At 41.2% G+C, this 27,547-nt stretch overlaps 1 protein-coding gene across 1 annotated transcript; it reads right to left on the reverse strand.

The window, feature by feature from the left end:
* Positions 1–1,148: 1,148 nt before the first annotated feature.
* On the reverse strand, positions 1,149–27,547 carry ano5b (anoctamin 5b). The gene is made up of 20 exons (XM_069656009.1): positions 27,285–27,547; positions 14,708–14,769; positions 12,631–12,738; positions 10,822–10,890; positions 10,363–10,647; positions 10,148–10,267; positions 9,574–9,689; positions 9,361–9,495; positions 8,520–8,625; positions 8,246–8,306; positions 7,652–7,803; positions 7,461–7,535; positions 7,132–7,357; positions 6,512–6,693; positions 5,575–5,672; positions 5,212–5,342; positions 4,897–5,102; positions 4,586–4,773; positions 3,387–3,492; positions 1,149–3,281 (listed from the first exon to the last, which is right to left on the reverse strand). Exons 1-20 carry the CDS (start codon positions 27,358–27,360, stop codon positions 3,057–3,059), a joined length of 2,727 nt encoding a protein of 908 aa, XP_069512110.1. The 5' UTR covers positions 27,361–27,547; the 3' UTR covers positions 1,149–3,056.

Consider the following 27,547-nt stretch of genomic DNA (forward strand, 5'->3'; position numbering starts at 1 on the left):
TAATAAATCCCTCCAATCATTTTATCCAGAACTAATGAAATGATTGGATGGCCTACCTGTCTGTCCATGTATCTACCTGCATGCAATCTGGCCTTTTACGTATTGCGCATGAGCAGAGTGCTCAACAAGCTAAAGCTAGCGAGCTAAACACACAGGAATGAAAGGGGGGGAAAGTCAGGTGGATGTGCTTTTTTTTAAAAGAAACTTTATTAAAAACCGTAGCGCTTCCCAATTCAATCATATCTCAAACATTCGTCACTGTATTTGGGGGAGTGGCTAAAACGTATTTACAGTTGGATACTTTTTCTTATTCGTTTCTCCATAGTCCCCGACTCCAGCAGTCTTCTCCCCCATGTCCCTCTTCACTCAAAAATGAGTTCTACTTATTGTTACTTTACTTTGGTGTTTGAGTCATGCAGTATGATGTGCAATGCAAGAAGGCAGTTTTGTCTCCCATCTGTGGAGGGGGAAGTTTCTCTATTCTCAACTTGAATCTTTAAGACAAGTACGTGCAGTATAGGCAGGGGGAATTTGTGACATCTAGTGGTTGAGGTAGTTATTTGACCCGTCACTTACAACAGTAGCAATACCACGGTCTAAGTTCTCCACATGATGCAATCATCCTGAATTCAACATTTTACTGACAGAAAGTAAGTGAGTATTAGTAGAAAAATGCACTTAAAAGTATTTAAAGTGAAAGTACCCATTCTGCAGACCGACCGACTCATTATGAGTACACTATTCTGGGTAGAATTAAATGTGATTTTTTGAAAATACAGACATTGAACTTTTCAGTGAAGCTGCAGACATCTTTTATCCATTAGTTAAACCTTTAATATGAAAAATATTGCACAATGTTTGTATTTTCATAGATTTTGAATTAATCAATCATTGAGAAGGAGCTGAGGTGCTTAAAATAAGTTTTGGTTTTTTTTGTGAAAAAGCTAATTAGACACTAAAAATGTAAATGTCTTAAACATGTGTAGGATCTTTGAGTTGGGGAGAGTGCCCCGGTTTCCCCAACTCTCTTGACCTCGCCTGTCCAAAGAGTTCAACTTTAGATATGAAGTTTTATTCTGTTGCCAACATGTTCATTTGTACATACTAAAAAAACCCAACATACTGACATTAGATATTTCTTTATTTATTGAGAATATTAACAGCTTTAGTGCATTTCTGTACAATAGGCTACTGTGAACTTAGAAAGTAACTGACAATATATTTACATAAATCATGCACATTAAACCAGACAGAACACTAACGTTGCAATGAGCAGCAGCAGCAGCAACACATGATATGAACCCGGTAGAGAATTCAGATAGGAAACTTTGTCTTTACAAAATCATACAAAAACAAGTAAACACTGACGGTTAAGGCATTTGTTTGTTGAGAAATGCATCATGCACCATGCTGGATCAGCCTCGGAAAACCCCTGTCACACATCAGCTGACATCTGCAACCGTTACTAACACGTGATGCTCAACAAACATTAGAAGATGTTTAGTCCTGAGATCGGAGTGAGCCAGGCCTACACAGATATAATCTGCTGATAGCTGGAATGACAAATGCATCATTTAGTTTATTACAAAGAAGTTTGAATATAAACACAGAAAGGTCTCAAACGGGTTAAGCTTAAGAAGTTTAAAAAGCCAAACTGTTTCTGGTTAATGTTTTATCTACTGTAAAGAAACACGACCAGATCTTTGTTTGTGTTTTTTTTACTCGTCTGGTCCCTTAACAAAGTAGCAGTTCAAAGTGTAAAAAGTACTTGTAAATGGGTTATTGTTTTGCTCATATTAGTATAAAATAAAAAAATTAGATGGTGCAAGTACAATGTTAAGAAAGATGTTAAACAGAGGATTATAGAGCAACTCTTCACACAAAGCTGAGAAGCTACAGAGCAGAAACAGCTCAATAAATTATCTGTTATCACTAATTAAATAGATAAATTCTCTTTGTCTACAGCAACACTTCAGTAACCCACCAGAGAACAAGAGTCTCTCCTTTCAGTACATCTCTGATATGATTACTTAACGATTGTTTATGCCTACATAACACTGAGACACGAATAACACATCTGAAAAGAGAACAGGCCGTTGATTACCAAAATATAACAAGAGGAGTAAACTACACACATGATTAGCTTAAACTCTCACATGCAAACTGATTGTAGTAAATCAGAAGAGCAGTAATTTCTTCATGTGGTCTTTTTTCTTTTGGTAGAAATCTTATAATTGGTCCCGCAAGCAACTTGGAAATACATTCGGTTGATCACACCGAATGTATTCGGACTGTATGTGATAACACCACACGTCTGATTGTTGCAGTATCACTGCAGTTTGATGGAGGTACTTGGTTCTTAAATGCAGTTTGTGAAAGCGTTTCCCAAAACGTAACACACACAAATAACAAAACCTACTATCTTATAGCCCAGCTATAGATCAGGGGAACTGAACGATTTGTAGCTTTCAATTTTAGAAAAGAGATTTACAAAGAAACACGCCTGAGGAAAAAGCCCTGCCTGTTGTTATCTTTTAATACGTAGACGTCTTACATATTTAAAAGTTGTTAGTTCGAGTGTTTTCTACATTCTCAGTTAAATGACGCAAAAAGGAAATGTGACGTTTAACATCTGTCCCTTAAATTATCTATTTTTTCAACAACAATCATTCAAACATTTTGAGGACTGACACATAACTTCTAAAAATCTGAACATGCAGAGAATTAAATGATATAATCACACCTAATGTCACATGTTCAACATCTACCAGCACTTTAAGGGATTCTTTTATCAGTCATGACAAATGTTTGAAGGCATAACACCGGGAATGGTTCAAGCTGCAGTTCCAATCTTTTCTAATGTTTTTTTATAGCACAGAAAATGTTCCTTCACGCTAGAAGCAGATTTTAAGCAAACTGGAATCTTGCATTGGATTTTTTTCTGCCGCTTCAACACAGATCCTAATATAGGACTCCATTCAGCAAGAAGACCTAACAGCATTTTAACCCCACAGACAGGAGCCCTTGTTTATGAATGTTCTGCTGTGAAGCGGCGGCTACAGGCACTCAGACAACACTTCATGCTTGTCTGTCATCGAGGACACCTCTGACTGCGGCTCTGTGATGAAGCTGGCACTCAGCTGGATTTTCAGCCTCTCCACCTCGTAGTTATGCAGGTACTCTTGGATCAGGTAGCGTTCTCGTTTGAACCGGGCCTTCACGTCAGACGGGACGTCGGGGATCATCCACGCCACGAAGAACTTCACCACAAAGACCACATGCTGCGGGAGAATGATTAATTAGGGTAAGGATATGATCACTTTCCTGTATGTATTCGGTACATTTATTTTTAAGCTAGAAGCAGAGAAAAGGCTGTGTTGTCTTACTTCCATGATGATAATGAAGGCCATTCTGGCTGCCAGGATGTGCCAGAACTGCATGGTGTGAGTGTACGCACTCTCATGGCCTGGAGGGTAACGGTAATCACGATATCTGTTTAAGAAAACACAAGCAGGAAGGCATCAAAGAGTCAGTACTAAATCGTGTGGAGTGAGTACACGAGTAAATTACAAAGTACTACAAAACTTATCGGACAGTAAGGGTGCTTTCACGCCTGACAGCTTTAGTCCGGACTTTCAGACTTTACTTGGAAAGTCTGGTTCATTTGGACACGTGTGAACACGCATTCGAACTTGAGCAACCGGACCATGGTCCGTCAGAAAAGACGGGTCTCAGTCCGTTTCCAAACAAGCTACTGTCCTGTTTGATTCAGGTGAGAACATAATCACACTTAAAGGTGGACCAAATATAGGAAGCAAACCAAGACACAATTGTGGGTTGTTAACGGGTGCTGACACTTGCAGAGACAGCCAGGCAGCAAGATGAGTAGAGGACAGACGTGCTGGAGCGATGAGAAAATAGAAATATTGTCTGACCAAACATTCACAAGTGCTTGTGGAAACGCACAAGAACAAGGAGATATTCAAAGTGTTCAGTGAAAAACTAAAGGAGAAAGAAACTGATGGATCTGTGGAACAATGTCGGTTAAAAGTTAAAAAAAAAAATCCGACAACAAAACATTAAAGTCTGAGATAGTGTTCAGTGTGTGATTGAGGAGTGTGCTCTCCCTCTTTGTTTACTTCAGAGAGTTTATCAAGTGGAAATTCTGACCAATCAGAGAGCAGTTTCCTCGCACATCAAAACTTTTGGTCCGCTGATAAAAGCTGCTGAGTTTGATCTTTGATTGGGATCAAACAAACGGATTACAGGTGTGAAAGCGCCATTATGAAAGAGGCATAAATTATTTCAACACACATTCTTGAATGCAACAAAAGTGATAACAAAAGTTTAACAATGGTGAAAACAAAACTTAAATATAATATATAAATCTTCAATATGAATTTTTTTATCCCACCTGAAGTCAGCACAATAAGCTGTAAACACAACACTTACATATCCTTATAAAGTTTATATTTCCCTTAGCATACCCTGGTTGTTCATCTAAAAATATTGATCTTCAAACCATCTGAATACACACAATAACAAGCTTACGGCAGATTAGTAAAAGCTCCTTAAGCTCTTTTACCTGCAGATGTCGGTTGTGTTAACAAACCATTTTTCTTTTCCCTCCGGCATGTTAGCCTCAGGTATCTGTGAGATGTTGTATATGGACAGGCTGTTGTTAACGTAGCCCCTCATGCTGGCACCTTTACTGTAAGCATACAGGTAGACCATACGGGGGATCATGTCGGAGGTGAACGCCATAATGAAAGCCTGGGACAGAAGTAAGCACAAAAGGCCGTCACTGAAATGTTTGTGTCTGAAGAAAAGTTGCTGCAAGAAGAGTTAGTCTGATGTGTAGTGTCTATTTGAATTTACTAAACATACAACACTCACATTGGTCACAACAGACAAAATGGCGACTGCGTTGAGGATTTCCTGCCACGCTCCGATGTTTCGGGCCTTGGATGCTACGGGACGTCTGAACTGTGTCGTGAACTTCCAGGCGTCGACCCTGATCTCCAGGATGTTGTTGAACAGAGCCAGGAGGGGAGCCAGGGGGAAGGAGGCCACAAACAAAGTGATGAAACCAAACTGGATCACTGAAACGACACAGCAGAGCAGATAGCTGGTTATAAATATATTTCATACAGCCTATTATCTTGCTCTCTGTTCCACACATGACCTCTGAAGGTCAGTATAGTATCTCACCCATCTCCAGGTACTCGTAGAACAATCCCAGGTGGCTGAAGTTCTGCAGGACGTGGTCTTGTTCCCAGCGGCTGTAATGGTTCTCAGGATTGTGTCGTCCCTTTCTGCTGCTCCACCAGTTACGCATCAACCTGCGAAGATGCCCATGAAGAAGAAACAGGTGTGAAACTACTCGGACCAGACTTTTGGATTTCAACAAAACCAACGAGGTATAACTGTAGTTATGACAGTGTTAATAGCTGCAGTCCTGCATTCTGGTTGGCCAAATATACATTACAAAAAGTTGTGCATAAAAGTCAAGAGGTAGAGGTAGAGGTCTAGGTAGAGCAGAAAGAATGAGGGACAAACAGCTGATGGACTCACGGCAGCAGGGCTTCTTGAATGTTCCCCCACAGTTGTTTTCCCGCCATAACAATCACCAGCTGTGTGGTCAGCTCGATCAGACAGCCTCCAGGGTCACACTGGGACAGCAACAGGTTTTAGTTTATACAACACACATTTATTTGAAGCACTTCCTCCTGGCAGCAACAGACTATAAAGCTATCCTAATTTGTAGAGAGATATGTTAAAGTTCAGCTCCGGTCATGTTTTAAGGCGTATAAAATGCTCTGCTTGAAATTATAAATTGTGTCTGATATGTTTTCCGCCTTGTAAAAATACTCTCAAGACATCTCCTCCTTCTCCCTCATTAAAAATTCCAGAATCTTCATAGTCCCCGCCCACTATGCAAATTGGCAACTCTCCCTCCATCGTGAAAACAAAACACGTCTCTGCCATCGTTTAGAGGCAACTTGTTGAAACTTAGTTAGCTTGAAATGTAGTAATTAGTTGTAGTAACGTTAACGTTAGTAGTCAGTAGTGAGTTTGCAAAAATTATGATGACGGTTACAGCTGGCTCGCGCATCGCCGAAGTGGTTGCCATAGGTTACGTATAATGATACGCATAGCGTCACCCCGTCCATTATCGGGATTGGCTGCTCAGGTTTGTGACGTCTCAAACCTGCCAATCTGAAAACGTGTTGTTCAGCCTGTCCTTGGTACACTGCAGTTTAAAAGCAGACAGGCCCAGCCATGGAGATGACTGCTTGTGTTGTCCCTGATATGTCTTGTAGCACATGAAGAACACCACATGGAGATGTTTACAATGTTAAACACTGGATTTCACTGGAGGAGGTCTTTAAAAGTAAGGAATAAACCTGCATGTTTCTTCTTTACTTAATGAAATACACATCAGCTCACACACAACGACTAATAACGACTGGTAACTTTAATAAATATTCTATTTCAGTTTGGTCCTCACCTCCTCGTTCCTCAGTTTGCTCAGTTTTTTGCCAAACATATACAAGTATTCACCAGGATAGCCCACGAATTTGCCTTTGAAGAAGGCCATGTAGAAGCAGGAGGAGTAGTAGTTCACAAACTGGAAGAGGAACATCTTCATGGTCAACCTGTTCTCGTACTCGAGGTGGGTCTTTGGGATTTCTGCAGGACGCAAACAGTTGCTTTCAGTTAGTTACAACCAAAAGCAGATAGTACATCAGTGTAAACTGTTAATAGTGTCTTGTCTGTACAGGAAAGGGCTGTAACTATAACGGTGTGAGCACTTAAACTGATGAACGATGTTAAGTCAACAGTGGCGCCAAACAAGCTCTGCCTGCTCTGGCTGTGTCAGCAACTTGGGATAATAGATATGGATGAAGTGTTACTGCTGTACACTTGCAGAGAGACACGAAGAAAACCCAGAAGAATATGAGTTTACAAAGTTTCTCAAAGACAAGTGGAGTTAGGATAATCCCACACTCTGTTAAGTGTAGGTGAGTTGTCATCTTATGTGTGTTTCTGTAGTTCATCAAATCGCTTGGAAAGTGCTCTACACAGTCGCTGCTACGCTTCAGTAAACGACAGATCAAAGCTCCTTACCCATATCAGTGATCCAAACAGCCACCCTCTCATAGAAGAAGTTGAGGATCATGATGATGACAAAGTTGATGCAGGAGGCGGTGACAGAGGTCGCCAGCTGTGGGGTGATGAATCTGCCCACCAGCTGGATCTTCCTCATGGGGTCTTTAATGATGCTGGCAAAGGCAGCGTACACGGCCAGCCTGTAGGCTATGACCCCGATGATACAGGCCACGATCAGAGAAATCTGTGGAGAGAACACACATACAGTATAAAGCTTTAGGCAGAGTATGGGAAGGCTTGGAAATTACTCACTTTGTATTATTGTAAATAAGACGGAGCTCGGTTACCCAGAATAAGACAGTGGCCCCTGAGAGGCAGAAGCGAGCACACTTGCTGGTGATGGGAAGATACGGCTCCACTTCCTAAAGGATCAGCAGTGTCATGACTTGTTGTTAAAGAAGAAGGTTTTATGTGCGGACCATAGAGTATATAATATTGTCATGTTTATTTCTGTGTTTGACTGAAGGGTCTGCAGCACCTGTGTGATCTTGTTGAGTCTCTTGTTAGTGCATCTGATCTCAAACTCGGGCCGCATTTGAAGCTGTTGTTGTTCCTCTTCAAAGTCCACCAAGTCCCACTCGTACTCCAGCCGGGCCTGACGCCGCTTCCAGAACTCCAAAAACAGAGTGACTGTTGGATAGATTTGAGGACAGTAAACAAAAGGAGTGTTTTGTTGTACAATAAGATCATAGTTTGCTGTGAATGTCAGCGTTTTTTGGCCGGATCTTTTATGGCCTAAATCGTGTCGTGGCTTCAGCACTGACTGAAAACAGAGAGCGCCTGTGTTGTGTTGAAGGAGCGTGATGTATTGGTCATGTGTTTCCATGACTCTTCTTGGCTCACTGCTGAACGTGAGGCCAGTTTTTAGGCACACTTGGCCTTCAGTGAGCTGGGCAAGCTGTCAGACTGCTTAATACATAACATAATTGTGCTGGCAGGTTGTGCAGGGCTGTAGCGGTATAAATGGAGGTTGATGCCTGAGTGTGAAAATCTGTCACACAAGAGGGGGACTAAATGGGATCTCAAACACAGGTTAAACACAGTATGAGTATTAGCACCGATTGACACTTACCCCAAATCCCCATAAATATGGCAAAGAAAACGGTTCCCTCGTTATCAAACAGATGGGATTGCTGGAGGAGAAAATATAGGAAAAAATGAAGAAGCAGAAGTCACGCTGAGTATAAACATGGTGACATGCTGCGGACCCTGCAGGATACAGGTTACAGCAGATATGACGTAATTACTTAATCAGATAGTAAACTTAAAGTTTTAAGTCATATCTTTAGGGTATTGCTGTTTGTTAATGATGGTGTCTAAGTAACATATTTAGTGTCATGTTTTACCCAGGATGAGAGACACGTAGAGTTGAGTTCCCAGAATTGACACTTTTTATCACAGAGAGGACACATCAAAATACTGCCTCCAATATCAGGGTCGCATATTTCTTTGCTAAAAGGAGGAAAAGAGAGAATATTACAAATGAAAACTCACTGAAAGACGGTAAATAAAAGACAAACACTGCATGTAAATACAAAGCAGTCTCTCTTTAAAGTGCACTGTTTGTTATACCCATCTTTATTACACAGACAGACATTTTAAGGACATCAAAATCAGTCTATGAAGTTTAAAGCATAAGACGTAATAAATTAGATGTCCAAAGTTGGTGGCCTACTATCTTCTTTTGTGTAATTTTAAGGCTGTTTTATTAGGTCCAGGCTGCACCTCTAAGTTCCAATTAAGCAAAATCTAAATGCAACATCATACGATGTTATTAAATTCAATGATCTTGCTTTATATTCACTGGTTAAGACATCTAACAAAGGCAGTCCTTCTTTAAAGAGCTCATCTTGAAGATCTCAGTTTTGTTCTCTTTGTTCTCTCTCCTAAACCACATCCCACACTTTTAAACTACACTGCAGACTGTGAGCCAGGCCTTGTTGCCCTTACACCAGTGGTCAATCTCACTGATGCCCTTGTGGCTGAATGGGAGCAAATCTCTGCAGACAGGATCCAAATTCTGGGGGGAATTCTTTCCAGAAGAGTGGAAGCAGCTACAGCAGCAGATTAATGGCCTTTATTTTGAATTAAAAGGTTACCAATTCCATATGGGTCTAATCTAATTAACAGATTTACATTTTGTCCAGCTTATCGTCCAGCCCCCAGATGTCCTCTGATGGTACTGACCTTGATATGTTGTCATCATAACTGAGCACTCCATAAGTGAAACATATGAGACCCATGACGGCAGCAAAGAACAGCATCTCCGTGTAGAAGCCGAGCCAGGCGAAGTAAATCCCAATCTTCTCCCCGTAGTACTTCCTGCACAGTAACAAACAGCAACTATAAAGAAAAGTCTTGGGTTGAAAAATGACAACAGTTTCAGTGTTGCTTGTTTACCTGATGAGGTTGAGAGGTTGCTGTTTGTAGAAGCAGAGAAACCTGGCCCAGTGCTTGTACAAGTTGTAGCGCTCGCTCTCACATTCAGCCTTTCTGGCCCTTTTCCAGTATCGACACTGAAGGGAAACGAAATCATGTAAGATTGACTGTGGAGCAAAAGACCTTTGGACATTAAAAAAGCGGTTTCTTAAGAAATGGGAGTAAACAAGTTTAAAGTTTTGCAGTCCAACTTATTACTACATAATCATTATTTAAAAAGTGACAGCAGTAGTAGTAGCAAGTGTAGCATAAGCTTCTTTAGTACTCTTCATGTCACATTATCATATGTGCATACTTTTAATGTAATGTGAGGTTCAGGAAGCATCACTTCTAAGTACTTAATATGGAATTGGGTCACTTAAATGTTGAATCTTAACCTGCAAGCAAGCACAGTTTTCTCCCTCTGTGATGAAGTGAAATGTCAAAATGCAAAATTAAAGTGCTAAGTGTCTTAAAGTTATTTGACGGGTGAATGTACTGTATGTTGATATGTTTGACCTCTACACATTGATGTTGATTCTTCCATGTGTCTTACATCATGTAGTGGAAATGCTGCCGTATACGTCCCGTTGCTGAGGAGTCTCTTGATTCCCGTCTTGTCTTTCTCTTTGCGGCCCTCTTTGTAGTACGGACAACGAGTCAGGATGTAGAACACCTTACAAGAGGAAGGGATTCAACAAGAGAATAAGACGTTTAAGAAGTATTTACAATGAAGTAAATAAGTCCAGATTTTAAGTACGAAATACTCACAATTCTGTTTCTTGTTGAAGGCGGGAAGAAGGTGTCCTTGTCATTGATGAGGAAGAAGTCGGTCTTGTTCTTGTCGAAGGGGTAGGTGAAGTAGTCCGGGGTCGGATGCATGATGTTATCCGGCAGGTGGAAAGGATGTGAGAGCCAGTTCAGCGGGACGTCCTGACCGTGGGGGATATCACTCTCTTTGAAGGGAACTTTGACCTTTAAGACATCAGCATAGGTGGCCAGAGCGTCCCACGGAGCATGAATCTTCAGGAAATATGTCCTTTGGTCTTTGGAGTCCTGATAAACGTATTGATAGAGGAGGGGGGAAATAATGTTTATGTATGTGGATGAATGGTAGTAAAGTGTGTCTAATGCTGAGCCATCCCTTTAAGAAGCGCTTCATTTAATCATGGTGTGCCTCTGCACAGTATCCACTAGGTGGAGCTGTTACTCTGTGCTGGATTTTCTTACTGATTTGTCGTCCGTCTCCAGCTCCAGTCCGGCTTTCACAAGGTTGGCCTCAAACTCCCTCCTCCTTTCCTGTGGATAAGCAAGCAAACCACAAGCATGAGAGCCAGGCACAGACGGATACAGTTTCCTCTACCTTTATGTGTTAGAGAGTTATTACAAACACCAGGCACCGACTGGTACAACTCCTTTACCTATCTGTCTTAGAGAGATAGCACTAACTAATACAAACTCCTCTACCTAACTTTGTTTCTTATCTGTTTGCCTGATTACAACTCAAACTCAAACAATAAGACCGGTAAAACAAGGGGCATTGGAGCAGGTGTAACTATGGGTGGGTCTTCTCACAAAAAATACTGTTATAACTTCCATATTTGGATTTAGGGTAGAGTTAATGCCCCTCTCAACAGACACAAGGGGAGCCAAACCCTCACTAACGGACCCAGGAAATTACCACAGGGGCACTGGCGAGTACATTTATTATTTAGATGTACCAGACTTTGGGGGACTTTGGCAGGGTAACAAGACTGATCCTTAGAAAAAATGTAGCACTGACTTGCTACGCGATGATACAATGATGATACCCATATCACCTTTCATACAGTCAGAGATTTGAATAATACAAACATTTAAATAGAAATTGAATATATGAAATGTCACACAAAAAAAGAATAGATTACAAATTTTTAGGCAAAATGATGGAAAGTAAAGAATCATAAATTGCTTAGTGATTAGATGTTTAAAGGCAGGCTGTTGCACCGTTTTGGTCCTGCACCTCTGAAACGTTCTGTGCAGCTTCCAGGTGCGATGGTGAACACAGCCTTCCTCAAAGACTACTAATGATCCAATTGAAATCTTAGAGGTTAAAGACAAGGAGTTGTCTTTCTTTTCTGGAAGCAATTGTGAAACTGTGGAAACCGTAATGGACGATGGATTCAATTAACGCAATCAAACCTTGATGATCGCTCGGAGAGCAAACCTCTGCCAAGGGCAGTCGTTCAGTCATCTGTGATATACAAATGTCCAAGCTCAAGCATTATATTCTGCTTTTGTTTCTACACTGGTGTTTATTGTAGTTTTATGTTCAGTCATACTGCACCATTTACTTTGTCATCGACACCCCTGAGGGAATACTTTTGCTTTTTAGCTGCTAACAGCTCCACTGTGTTCACCAGCTAGCTGCTAACGATGTCTGTCTGCTGTTTTGTGCAGAGCAGGTAATGCACTCTGGATTTTGAAGGCATTTTCAGCTGCCTGCTTTGGTGGAAAACAATGCTATGATAGCGACTGGATAAAACAAAGATGTGTCTGGGCAATGGGTAAAGCTCTGTTTATTACTCTTCCTTTTTACCCCACTGTTTTCAAGTTGTCATTTCATATTTTGTAGTAAGAAAACTTTATATTATAGCTGATTTAAAGTTCAAATAAATCAACATATCTTTACAAATATACAGCAGCAACAAGTCAGACATTATTCTATTTATACACTGTGTGACTGAGCATCTAAACAGACACAAGAAGTGATTGTCTTCTAAGACAATGACTCATTCCTCCTTCAGCCACCTTCGCTCTGCCTGAGAGTGCACTGACATCACATGATTGTTTCGTGACTTACATACATTTTCTGCCTTGTAACACACTCAGTATGTTCCCTACAAGGTCGTGGAAAATAGAAAACAAATCTGAATCTCACTTCCTCTTTGTAGCCGCATGCATTCCTGTTGTGGATCTGAATTGTGTAATAACGCTAATAGCGTCACAGTTAGTCACTGCTGCGTTGACAACTAGCAGCAACTTTTCTATCACACTTACCTGTTTCTTTTCTCCATCTTTGTCGTCCACATAAGACAACACGAAGTCTATTCTCCGCACTCCGTCCCTGAAGAACACCGTGTCTTTGTCCGGCTGTAGCTTCTCTGTCTGAATCAGAAACAGGTACAACATGACATGGTTAGGTTTTTTTTTTTACAGTGGGAGAGTGGGAAGCGAAAGCAAACAGACACGCAATCCTTGAACATCAGACACTGACAGGGCAAGAAATTCTCAGAAACTCATCAGAAGAAACTCATAACTCCTAAACTGTAGTAACCTCCTAAACTTCTAATTCTTTTACCCAATGAGACGAAAATGTGTTTTACAGAAACACAACACATACAAACTTTTATGAGGTTTCGACCACACTTTTGCCGGTGATAACTTCTTGCCATCAAGAAATCAACTATTATTTTAGCCTCAATTATCTGTAACAGAATTTTCTATACATAATCACTATCTAGAAAATACAGTTTAAAGGGGAATTTACACGGGCAACGTATTTGAAGCGTCTTTTTGACACGCGTGTGCCGGACAGAGCCGCTCCAATGTTATTCAATGCTGCAATCTCCACCAGCCGCGTATGCTGCGCGGGAGGCTGGCCTAATATGCGAGTGATTTTCTGCTGCTCCGTTCGTTTTACGCATCAACTCTATTTTTCCCGGCTGCTGTGCGTCAGTGAAGCGTAGAAAGCCATTGACTACTCTGTAAATACAAGCCCACAAACAAGGAATCCATGGTAAACGATGTGATCTCTTCATTATTGATAGGCTTAAACAACATTCACTCTTAAACACAGTTAAAGTCTAACTATTTCTGACCACTTTACATTGCCTTATTACACGGCTGTGTTAAATACTTGATATTTCGATAGCAGACTGTTGCTATGAAGAACAGACCGTTGCTAGGAATGCGGCTCTAATCGCACAATCCAGAGGACTGTCATCATATCAATATGTCGAAAGAAGTCCAGAAATATGACGTCTACAGAAGGGAAAAAAGACAGAAAGGTAACGAGGTACAATGCCAATATTTATTCAAAATATAAAAAAGCATTCTTTAAAATGTGTGTATTAATTTAATGTTCATATAGTTCCCTTTAGCATGACATTAAAACTAATTTTCCAGTTTGATTTATGATGAAAACACACATAAGAAGGTGCTTTTTGCAAACAAGTGAATGAAAAACACACTTAACTGTAAAGGGTTAACGACAGCATGGTGTACCTACTGTGTTTGGTAGTTTACTGAACCACACCCAGTTTGTTTATCAGACTCTCACATCCTCCAACAGACCTGCTTGTAACATGGGTGTGCACGCTGCTGGTTTCCGTGTTATTTAACATCTCCTGGCATAATGACAACATTAAACTGTCTGATTGATCAGCACTGATAGAAAGTGTTCCCTTTATGCTCTTAGAGTCATCCATCTCAGGCAAATAATACAATCAGTGTTATGAATTAAGATAGACCATCTGTTTGCTTGTCTCACTATACCAGGGTGAGACGACAGGCTCTCATTTATTTCTGCCCCGCTGTTAGAGGAATGAGAGGAGCTGTTTGAGACTCGGAGGTGTTGTGACTCAGCGACGAGAGCGCTAGTGAGTCAACAAGAGGTCAGCTTTTAAGGTCTACAAACAGAAGGAAACTCGTGGCTACAAAGAAAATAAAAACAGTGTCGGAAATACAACAAATGTTTATATACTTTTAAATTTTGTTGCATGGTTTGATACCAAGCTTATGTCTGTTACTATAAAGCTATAACCATCACCCATCTATGTTAGACAAGAGCTTAACCTGATTCCAGTTTTTATGCTGAGCTATGACATTAAGTTGCCAGGCAACAACCCGGGAAACAGGAAGTCACTATGGCACTGAGCTAACGAGATATATGGTGTTAATAAGATGGCCTGAGAGGTGTTGGTATGCAGATTATTTTACTGTCAGACAAATCCAGACTAGCTCTTTCTCCGTTTCCAGTCTTCATGGTAAGCTAAGCTAACCTGCTGCTAGCTGTAGCTTCAGATGCACTGTGTACATATAACATTTTTGCGCCTGCAGATACACGGGAACTTACTTCTGCATGTCCAGGAAGGATCACTCTTTCCGATAATGAAACGCCATTCCCACTGTTTTCATCTGCAAAAGAGAAAAAACCAGATTATACAACAGTCACTTGTACAGAAGCAGGAAGAACATACAGCTTGTATTATAAGTTGACATTGTTTACATGTGTGAATAAGTTTCATACAAGTGAGTGCTGCAACAATGCTGTCTTTGAAAGTAGTGCAATTCTTCTTCTTATGCCATTGTAAATCATTTCAGAATATTTGTGTACATCTAAAACATTATAGGTTTACTTTGATTGTTGCTTAAAGTGCAATTTAAATGGTCCACAACCTTAAATATGTTTGTTATGAGCGTGTCTTATACAGGGATGGTTAATGTTGGTTTTTTTTGTTGTCTTTTTTACCTTCGATTGGTAACATCTAAGGCTGCACGGTCACCTAAAAGCTAAAAGGTTCCTAGTTTGAATCCCAATTCGGACGAAGCGGGCCTTTCTGTGTGGAGTTTGCATGTTCTCCCCGTGCATGCGTGGGTTCCCTCCGGGTACTCCGGTTTCCTTCCACAGTCCAAAGATGTGTGTAGGTGTAAAAGTGAGCGTGACAGGTTGTCTGTCTCTATGTGTCAGCCCTGTGATTGACAGGCGATCAGGCCAGGATGTACCCCGCCTCTCACCCAGTGGAAAATGGATGGATGGATGGTGTGATGTATGTTTTTTATGTTTTTGTGTGCTGAAACTTGATTTGATCTCAAAGGTGGGTAAGATACTTTCCTTTAAAAAAAAAAAAGTTAACTTCTCAATCTTCCTTTCCACATTCCTGGTTACACGTACATACCCCAAAGAGGAAAACACTTGTTCCAAAAAAAATCTGTTGATTACAACTCCATATGTGCTGCAGATATAAAAGAAAATGCTAACCTCACAAGTAGACAGGACAGTAAGAAACACTACAGCTTCAGCTAAGCTATGTAAAGCTCTGTTTATATCCAACCAGGATATGCGGTATGCAGGATAATAATAAGGTTCACTCAAAACCAAACTATCCCTTTAAGAGTAATCAGCTGGTATATTATTGTCACGGCCTCTGAGACAGACTCTAACAAGAGCCCAATAAAAACCCTGCAGTCTGCTGGCAACATCAGCAGATACAGACTCTTGCCATATTGGAAAACATTTATAGGTGCAGAGGGAGAGATGGGAAGCACAAAGGGACACACACACACACACACACACACACACACACTCCTCTACATCTCTAATACAATGCCACACAGCATTCCTGCAGTGCCTCCCTCTCATGGCAGAGTGGGAATGTGCTCATGTAGCATTGCTCTGCTCGCTCCCGTATTAATCCCGAGTGGTGGGAAAGGAGCACTTCCTGTGGGGGAGGCTGAAACGTGCATGAGGACACGTCAGTGAGGGCGGGGGAGGGGCCCAGGGGGCTTGGGTCGCTGCCGTACCAGAAGTCTCACCGCCACATAAGTCTGCACACACAAAGGACACAGAGATCTCCAGCCTCCTTCAGCTTCCACAGAGGCAGCCAGCTCTGATTAGATGCAGTGATGTGACGGACAGCAGAGAGAGCCAATCAGAGAGGGGCTGTGGTGTCTCCATGTGGAAGCTCAATGAGAGGCCTGGACACTCATCAGAAAGGAATGGAAATGTGCTCTATTAGTAAGATTATAGGAATCCCCGAGATCTCCAAAGGGCAAATGACACAGTGTGGTTTTTCTATCAGACTCGTGGGAAGCATCGTTTAAAGTGCAGCTTTATTTTTTCTGTCTCGCTCTCCTTTTTTTTGTCTCCTTTTTCTGGTCTTACTCCAACTGTGCACAGTCAGTTATCAGAGCCTGGCTTATGCAAACAGAAGCAAGGGGCCAGCAGCCTTTTACAGTACCTTCACAGAGAGACAAATCAATGGAGAAATGGGTAATACACACGCAGAGTAAGACGGCCTTTGGTAGGAAATGATTCAGTCATTAGAAGTAACTTCTGTTTATTTAAGTCACACATTTATTCATTCATGCAACATTAACTTGTGGCTTTTCATTCTGCAAATGAGCTCATTTACTACTTATCTATGAGTAAAGCTCATGTTTCTAACACACTTTCCACCCAGGCAACCAATTCCTATTTTCAGTATCTGAGATATTCTCCTGTGAACATGCCCTGCAGCAAGATGCCATCTTACTGAGAAATATGCAAACTTAACCTCCAGCGGGCTCTGAATCAAAGTGACACTTTTAACCACCGCCTCAGAGGGAACAAGTGCCTCACATGTTCAGTGGCTCCCTGATATGGCAGCTGATGTAAAAGCCCAGATTTTTACGAGTAACAAAAGTGAGGGATAACTTTCCTTTCTCTTTGCTTTTGATGTTGTGCTATAGCACACAGACATGTTTTACATCTTTTTATAGGGATTCAAACTCATAAAATCTCGAGCACCCTTCAATCAAAACCAGAGTAGAGTTGAGCAAAAGTATAGAGCGAGGCCCGAGAGGCTCGGCCAAGGACACAATCAGCTGATCTCTATGCACTACTTATACCCAGTTAAATAGAGTAGTGAGAGTTGGAAGCCTGCAAGATTGAATTCACATGTAAGAATGGGGGACCCATACACTGTGGTTCTGCCACAGCGCTGTAACGAAGCCCTGCCAACATGCAGCCTTTGCCATTTTACATTGAACCAAGCAATGCCGGCGTAAAGCCGCCCCTAGTGTGTGTTTTTACGCAGCGTTGTGGAAGCAAACGTGCGCGAGGTGTAAACAAACAGCCCGTGCTTCACATACACATACTGCGCTGTTCCGCCCTGCTGGCTCCGTCGTTTACACCGATGTTGTTTCGCCTCTGTTCCCAACCCCGATGCCGGCTCAGAGGCAGAACGACTCCGCCTCCGTGCGTTCTACATAGAAGACGGAACATAACTGAGGCGTAATAATCCAACCTTGAACTGCCAGTGTAAAATGCATTGAATTGAAAACTGACAAGTTGGCCCTGATCCCCGCTACAGGTCAAGTTTAAAAAAAATACTGCAATACAAACATTTCCCATGATGCAACTCTCTAATTTTCATTTGAACCTCTCTCCTTTCAACCAACATCTGTAAAATAGGCCTTTGTTAAAAGAAATGTGTCCTTTAAGCCAAAATACCCGCAGAAAACATTCAGCATTTTTTCACAGGCTGACTACTCCTCTCCTGAACACTATAACTAATATTTATGTGTAGGGATAAATGGAGCTCCCTTTTAAGGACAACATCAGGGTTATAGGCTGCAAGGCCATCTTCATAATCTCTGAGGCAAACTGGACTCACACAAAGTGCACACACAGTAAATATTAGTTTTACCACCATGCTCAGTAAAGATAACTAGAGACCTTAACACTCTGTTCTGTTGGTTTGGAGACTTGTTTTTTGTGGACCTTTAGAACAGGCAAGTTAAAATGAGCTGGGAAACAGGTAATAATATCTGTGCATAAATTCATTAAATAAGCATCACCTGCTCTAACCCAGAACTGAATGCTGACCCACAAATCTCTCTTCAAAAATCATGCCGGCAGGCGGAAACAGGAGCCAAGAACACCTTCTGCAAAAGATTCTGCAAAGTTCTTTAAACAAAGGAAAAGTCCCACTCACCAAGCAGTGAGAAAACTATTCTTTGTCTTACCCCTCTTCACGTCTAATCTTTTCTTCAAGTGAGGGACCTGTTGGAGGACACCCAGAGATAGTCCCATACTCTCCAAGTCAAACACCTTGCAGGTCAGTTCAGTGGAAAATATATATCAACAGGTCCACAATGTCTGCTTCTCCTCCACTAGCCGCAGCACTGAAGGCCTCACTCTGAGTGATTAAAAATCAGCGTAGGTTATCGACAGTGCACGCCAACAGTATATCAGAATAGGAGGCCAATTGTGCCAATGTGCTGATCATGCAGAGAGAACAAAAACAGCAGAGGCGGTGCTCTCTCTCTGGATGAAAACAAATCCACTGTTCCCCCGGCCGAATCATGCCAAAACCTACTTCACAACAGCCTGATGAGCTTTCTATTCCCTTTTATGATGATTGCCTCCCCCTTCCCCCTTCTAATTTCTGCACCCCTTGAACTCCAAAGCTTCATTTTACACATCAGTGCGTGCGACCATCAGGAGAGCTGCTCTCTCCGGTGTTTCCAAATGTGAGTCATCAAAACAAACCTGCATCTCTCACTCTGAAGCAACATCCAGGGTCTAGTGTTTGTCTGACAAGAGGATGTGAGAGGATATCACAGCCACCCACTTATCCACACACACACACACACACACACACACACACACACACACACACACACACACACACACACACATAAGCACAATACATATGCATACCTTCAACATCAGAAGTTATCATAAACTTTTTATCTAATTGTGACACTTGAAAAGCAATGTACTTGTATTTACCGGGTACTTCCACCACGTTTATTTGACAGATATAAAAATATGACCAGCTTACAAAATGTTACTACACTTTAATGCATGAGTAATAACAATCAAACAAAATGCTGATAAATCAATCTTACACAGCCATTATTTTGCCTTATAAGTACTTTTGATACGTGAACGACATTTTTTCTACTAACACTTACTAGTACTTGTTACAGTGTATTGTTATTATGTGGCATTTCTTCTGTCTCTATAGTTGAGCACATATCAGTTTAGGCAGAGTGAGCAGATGCTAAAATAACGCTCTTTTACCCCTTTCCCACCCTTTTTAGTGCGTTGACGCTGGTTTTTCAGACCCGCTTATAGATGCTGATTGTCTCTTTTCCCATTGCCAGTGAAGTATACTCCTTTCGGTCTCTTTCTGCTGCGTCACCGTCTAACGTCACAAACGCGCCGGAGACAGGGTTAGGAAACAGTGAAGATGTTACGGTGGTTAGGTCTTTATTGTGTCTATTACTCATTCAGTCTGTTTATCAAACTCAGCACCGTCAAATTTGGAACGATGTTCGAGCGCTGCTCGGACGGAGACAGGCGGAATTTGTAGCTGAGATGACGAGTAGTCACAGAAGTTACAGACGGAGCATATCATCGCACCAGAAAGGGGGCAGAGATCAGCGTGTCGACGCAGGTTTTGTGTTCCTATCAATGCCGATTGGAGCCGAGGCGATAATTATCGGTTCTACTGCAGAGTCATTTGACCTGGGTCTGAATGCCGATTGTAGCCTTTCCCACTAAGCAAACAAGCCGGGTGTTAGCGGGTGTTAGTGGGTTTTTTGACCATTGGCAAAGCGGTATTGTCTCTGTAATGCTAGTACAACCTTATTTTGTGGTACTGACCTATTATGTTATATTAAAGCAATATCATACTTGAGGTTGTGCTGTTGTACTGAATATCAGCACAGCTGTGATTCGGTCATCTGCCCCAGTACGCAGGCAGAGTGCTCAGGATCATCAGAGTATTCTGTTATCAGAACAACAGCATGAGTGTTGTATTGCTTTTATACATATATCTCTACAAGCAGCATATATTATTAAAAAGTATAAAGCAACAACAGATTATTAACTAACTTGAAAATAGCCATCAGAATATGAACATAAAAACAAGCTCTCTGATGACTGACAAATGCACATTTCCTAACAGTGTTCTGTACATTGTCAAATCACCCAGCCCTAACTGACACATGACCACGTGCACATGCCTCTCAGCAGTATATGAGTGCATGCATCAGTGCAGATTTGACACTCCAGCCATGAACACATGACACAGCACAGATAATCACCAGGAGCCAGGCTCTGCAGAGGAGATGGAAGCCAGCAGACGGACATCTGGCTCTGATTAGCAGAAAGCGGAAAGCAGTGTAGAACGAACGGAAAATGAAATTTGGTCCATCGCTGAGGAGAGTTCGGCATGATAAGAAAGCAAGTGGATTAAAAAGAGGCGAAAGCAGAGGATGATGATGATGATGAGAGGACGGACAGACAGACAGGCGTCACATAAAGCCTCTGATCTGCCCGTACCTGAGTGCAGGTTTATCCTGAATGCGGTCAGGACTGCAGGACCATCTTTAAAGGACAGACAGATAAACACAGGTTAGTGTGAGACTGCAGGTCAGGAGAGGTGAATGGTAATATGTAAAAGATGCTTCTGAGACACTCTGTCTGCAAACCCATCAGAGTCTCACTTATAAAGCTCTACCTAGGGCCCACTTAGACCGGACAAACAGAACAAACAGCCTAAAAGCAGCAGAGCACTTTATCACTTGTAACAATCAGACCGACGCTTTCATCAACATCTAAACAAGCAGAACATTATGCAATAGGTCGTGTACATTTGATTCAATAACACACCAAATTGTTTTTCACTATGACTCAGGCGGCCTGTGTGGGTGCCTTCTGTCTAACAGAGTTTGTGTAGCTCTTTCACGAGGCTGGCACTCAGCTACGCCGCCCTGCTGCTTACTCCCCTCAAGCACATACACCTACTGGATTTAAATCTCTTCAGATCATCGCCTTGCACTTCAGCAAATGCAGACTGACTAACCGCAGCTCTGGATTATGTCAACATAAGACTTTTTCTCAAGGGAAGTGAGACGAACCCTGTCACAGATTGCCCTACAACTTCCCGGTCGGCAGGAGTAGAGTGTAGATGAAATATTAATACAGTAAGGGTTAGTATTATAGTCCATATACAGTCTTTGATGTAATGGGTCACCCTGAAAGTCATCCACTACACAGCATCGGACGAGCAGAAAGCCTGTCTTGATTTAGAGCATGCATTAGGCAGATATAGCAGGAGCTCACTTATAAAATGTTAAAGAACGAGACTAAAGTATACAAATTCATAACAAAACGTGAGACACATAGTCCTGATAGTCTAGCAGGGTTGGTGCGTTACATGACAGAGTGAAACCACAACATCCTGAGCTCGAACAGAGTATACTTCTTCGGTGACAAGACATCCTCTCTATCTCTATCTCCACATTTCCTGTCAAGTCAGCCAACTCATAACAAAAGGATCAAATTCATAAACTGCTGCAGTCTAGTTTGAGTTTTGTTACACACGAGTGAAGATTATGGCATTAAACACAAGCCAAGTTGTTGAGTCACGTTTGATTAAAGAAAACGTGTAATAAGTTTATTCTTGGAACAAGTGACAATCTCACTTCCAGGTCCGTTTAGTAGTTGCTTGGTGCCTTGAATCGTATCACATGGTCATCATTAGCTAAAGGATGTTACCCAGATGTTCAAACTGACATTTTTTTTCTGGGTGCTTTGAGGACATCTCCGCCATGTTGGCTTTTAGGAAACTTTAAATTACATTGTATTTAATGGATCGTGAAGTGAAATTAGTTTGTCAAAAATCACATAGTAAAATATATATATCTTCTGCCTCCCAATTTTTATTTCCCTGAGAGACAATCGTTGTCGTCCAAAAAAAACCAACGTGTTTTTTTACACCTGGAAAAAGTATTTGTAGGCCGGGGCGTCTCTGCTGCGCTACAATACTTTGTCACAACAAAGTTTTGGCAAACATCTCCCCTTTATTAAAAAAGCACAGCCTGTAATTTACATGTTGCACTTGGCCGTACTGCGATTACGACAATAGTTCCCTCAATTGTGCTGCCCAATCAAAATAACCCAAACAATAGCAAGTTATGGTACATATAAACACTATAAATCATGAATATAAAGTAGTCTTTTTTTAGTCATTAGTGTTTAGTATAACTTTTGTTTTTGTGTTTGGATCAGGCTTGTTTTGCCAAGAATACAAGTTTCCTTTCTTATCATCAGGACATTGTTGTCCCTGGAGGGCTAGTTTCCTCCGGGAAAGCTTGATTAGTGCACAGCAACAACAAACTATTCGAGCAGAGGTCATGTCAGAAGTAGTGGGGATAATGTTAGACAACACTTCTCAAACTTTAATACCCCGGTGATATCTGTTGTTTGATGAGAAAGGCATGTCTGAGTAAAGGGGTTTCCAAACAGTACTGGTCAACACAGATTAGGACACAGAAAGTCAATTTCTTGCTTACATGATGTGCAAGTGTTGATGTGGCCTAGTTGGTTCATGGATTTCTGACGGGATATTGTGCTACCTGGCAATAAGGGTGTCCTATACATAGCTCTCATACATAAAACATGACTTAATGGACTAAAGGTGTTTGGTTCCATCGTCTAAGTGTTTCATGTCCTCATATACAAATGCCAGACAAATAGGCCGGGGCGGGGGGGCACATGAAACCCATTTTCTAAACTTAGACCAGAACATTTTAGTTAAAAAAATGAAGTCTGAAACTTCAGGAAACAGAACAAATAGGCCCAAACAGCTCTACTCTAGCTGTCTTTCAGTTTGGTGAGAGAAAATCTCTGCTACGGTTCATGTCTTATTTAGTATCAAGCCTCCATCAAGGGGTAATACAATTACATGGCCTGTTTCCATAGCAACTCGGCTCTGTTTCACCTCTGACTGTTGGATGACTTCATCGGCTGGACGGCATTTATCAGAGTGAGATCACCTTAAATGGAAGCAAATCCCTTAAAATATGAACATTCACTATTAAGAGCACTTACAAGATGCTCGATGGCTAGATAAAAACAGAAACCTGCTAGTGAAAGTCGGTGGTTTCCAAGCTTATGGGCCAAAGGTAACCCGAAAGCTGTGTAAGATTAATTCACTACATTGTTTCCAACCTAACATGTTGTAGATGTGAAACATTTCTGATTTGATAAAGTGATAATTGCTACGTCACGGCAGCAGCTAACTACTGCAACTGTTTATTCATTAGCCTACTATTTCAACCTTTTATCACTTACTTTAGCTAACTACTTCCACAGTTTATTCATAACTTTTAGCTAATTATATCAACAATAAATCATTTACTGTAAGGTACTTAGACTACGCCTATTTCAATTGTTTATTCAGTCCATTTAGCTAATTATTTCAACAGTTTATCCATTAAAATAGCTAACTACTTCAATTGCTACTACAGCTAATGATTTCAGCACTTAACATACTTTTAGCGAACTATTTCAACTCTTTATCCACACTTTCATCTTACTATTCAACTGTTTATCCAAAACATTTGGCTAACAATTTCAACAGTTAAGCTATTACTTTAAGCTAATTATTTCAACAATTAGTCCATCACTTTAAGCTAACAATTTCAACTGTTTATCCAACCTTTAAGCTAACTCTTTCACTGTTCCTTTGTTACTACAGCTAAATATTTCCACCATTACTATAGGTAACTTTTTCAACTGTGTATACATTCATGTAGCTAAGTATATTAACTATACACATATACTTTAACCTAGATAACTTAATCATTACTATCGCTCAGTATTTTGACCAAAATCCCTTCCTTTTACTTATAATTTGAACAATTTATTCCACACATTTAGCTCATTTTTCATACGTTTATCCATTACTTTTAGCTCATTATTTGAACTGTTAATTCATTACTCTTAAAGTGGTAATCTCAAACATCTCAGTTTCGTTCTCTTTGGCAGCACCTGTGGCAATAAACAGTAATTGCAGGAGCACACTTCCCAGATTACCAGACAGTGTCGCATGTGAGACGTCCACCGTTGGCTCCGGTTGTAACTCTGGATTTTCCTCGCTGACGGTCGCTTTCCTTCTTAGAGTGTTTGCTTCATCTGAGCGTCGAATTTGTTTCTTTTTCTTTGGATTTTAACTTATTTTTGAAGTTGTATCTGTAGTCATTGATCTTTTCTTTGTTTGTTCAGCCATAGTAGATTACTGTTTACTCGCAACGCTTGCAGAGACCGGGAAAGCAGCCGCTTAGCTCCGCCTACCCTCTCTGCCATACGCGTCAGTAATTTGGCGCCGCTTGTGATTTTTTTCCACAAAAGTCGCCACAGACACCCAGTCTGTAATACTGCAAATGCAAAGGCTTTCATCAGTGGGTCATAGGCTCAATCACCATTGTGTTACCTCTTTTTTTAGGTATAAAAAAAGAGTATACTACTCCACAATCTTACCCTCTGACAACTCCCCTGGATGGGAATCACTCGTTTAGAAAACAATCCTTTAAACTGAATATAATGTCAGAGTGCTTTTTTGTGTTCATTAAGTAGGACATCCATTATGACTGTCCGTAAATCAGTGTTTGGGCAGCTGTGAGCGAGGTCATACACTCCACACACTTCAATAACAAGGTGAGGACAGATCCCTTCCTCCTCTTTCTCTGTTTTCCTGTGTCACATGTGGCTGAAGGTCTGCCCTGATAAGAGCCTGAACAAAGCCTTTGCAGATGGAGAACAGTTAATTGACATACAGCTCCACCGAAATAAACAGGCATGTGTCTTCATTAACAGCTCATTGATTGACACAATAAAGAGTGTGGAAATACAGAGGGAAAAGAAGAGAGATTTCATTATGTTCTTGGTGCTACAGGGTTATTTTATCCAGCTGTTAGGTCGACATACGGACGAAAGTAAATATATAGACTTCGATAAAAATTTGGCTGTCAAAATTATTCTACATTTGATCATCCGGTAAGACCAGTGAATGATTAAAAAATGTTGACTTCAATCGCTCACTCTCTGAATCATCTTCATTAAAATGCAGCACTGCTCTTATAATAGGTAACAAGCAAGGGTCACAAGATGGTAAGCACTGTGCACTTAGTGGATCTTTGCTCTGAGCCCAGCTTTCATGGTATGGCGTCTCAACCTGCATTGTTATTATAATACCACTGCCAATTTCAGTATGGAGTTAAAACAGGTTCAACGTATTTTCAGTCCCTGATTCGAGTAAGATAACATTGTATAAACTAGTTTACAAATCAGAGTGTTAAGTGACCTTTCAGAGACAGTGCTGTATTACTGTAATATCTTTAAAGTGCTTCCTTGGAAATCAGCGTGAAAGGACGTGTTTGGATGACTGCATTGTTTGTTGAAACATTAAAGTGAGCTTCACTTTACAGCAGAGCAATCAGTCTTTCACCACAAAAACTGGCAATTACCATTTGTCAAAACTTAATTTCCTTTCCATTTTACGGTCAATGTACAACTATTCAAATACTTAGGAGAACACAACCACGTTTATCCCTGGAAAAACTATTCACTAACACACTTAAATGTTATGTTGCATGAGAGGCAAAATATAAACACTAATTATCTGCACTTTCCCCTGTTTTGCAGCTGGGTAATGTAAGAATGCTACAACGGCAATATTGTCTTTGCTATGGGAGCTATGGGAGCTATGGGAGGCATAATGCAGGCCTTAAAAGACCACAGCCGGACACTATTGTGACACATGGAACTGCACGGAAGTGGAAACTATAAATCTTTACCCATTTTCTGCTGTCCTTTGGGGCTGCTGTTTGTGGAAACAGCAAATGATGGTAAACCAATTCAATTCCATCACACTAATGACTACAGAGAAATATCTATGACTGGGTGAACTGTCCATACTTCCAACATACAAATGGACTCACGCTGTCTGAAACCTCTCTGAGTGTGGTTTGCTGCTCAGAGTCAGTGAGGCCTGTCAACCTCGGAGGAGGTAATCCCATTAGACGTGCACACACATACTAAGCTTGACGGCCAGCAGGAGGAGGAAAGACGCTTTTGTTTACTTGCATGTTTCATTTCTAATCATTTGGTCCTTTTCATAACTAAATTTCAATGTAAAGAAGATGAAGATGCTTCTCAGGCAGGGATAGTCTGCTACATTATCTAATGAGATTTCACCGGCTGATGTCTGATCAGTGTGACTTTAATTAACACAGATCAGCCTTAAATCTGCCTCAGTCTGGAAAATACCTGCCAGTCTGACTTCACTTCCCCCTTACACCCACAAGTTTTAAGGGACATGGATTTAAAGCAGAAGGCTTAATTCCCACACAGACACACAAACACCAAGCATGTCTGTTTTGATCCGTTTGCCTCCTGGCTTGTCATGGGACCACTGCTGCAAAGTGACCCACGGATCTGCTTGAATGAACTCCTCTGTGTGCAGAAAAGTTGTGTTGTATTTTTAAGCGGTGAGTTATCCTTCTGCTCCAGCAGTCACTGACATTTCACAGCCGTCACCTCCGACTGAGATGATCCTAAGTAAGTCCTTCCCAAACTCTAACCACTTTCTGCTCAATTGTGACGTCATTGCCTCGCAGCCTGAGATCTGAGGACAGCTGCCACCATGTCAACAACTACAAGGTACTTTAAAGACTGAATACAGACGTTATAAGACTCTACTTGACATAAACTGTTGGTAAAACAAAGATATGCCAAGTAACTAAAGTATATGTAACAGAGTGTCACTCACATTTCAAATTGGCTTGCTTTGATACAAGCTCTAAAACCACCACTATGGGTCTATTTTCCCTTTGACTTCATTGGCTGTCATGCTTTCTGAATGGTTATGTGACTTTCTAACGGGTAATCTTAAGTTTTAGTTTATACTTTAGAATAAATTCCACAAAAGCTTGTTTTAATTGGATTGTGAGATCAATTACTGCAGCGCGCTTCTCTGCCAAAATATAGCGACGAGCAGTGACCACAAACACTACAATTTGTCACAAGATATAAACCTCCTCGCGACCTCAAGACCCCTTAAAGGTTAATGAATGCATCTTTATTTAATTACCTCCAGTCTGTGAATCCGTCGCGCTCTGCAGCTCGATCAAAGTTTCATCCTTCGCCTTCCCCGTTATTCTCCTCATAGCGGCTCACTGTTGTTAGAAGGCTTCACCTTCTCGAGGCGGAGGGAGAGGTTGTGGGTGAGGATGGGATTAAGTCACGTCGATGAAGAGTCCACCATTGAACAATCAGCCGATAAGACACTGAAATCAATGAGTCCGGTTCAGATAGATGAATGATACCCGGATCATATTGACACTTTAGCGGATC

The sequence above is a fragment of the Semicossyphus pulcher genome, unplaced genomic scaffold (genome assembly GCF_022749685.1).
Source record: "Semicossyphus pulcher isolate SPU_LCO1_2020_fin unplaced genomic scaffold, fSemPul1.0.p SCAF_1, whole genome shotgun sequence".
NCBI classification, from domain to species: domain Eukaryota; kingdom Metazoa; phylum Chordata; class Actinopteri; order Labriformes; family Labridae; genus Semicossyphus; species Semicossyphus pulcher.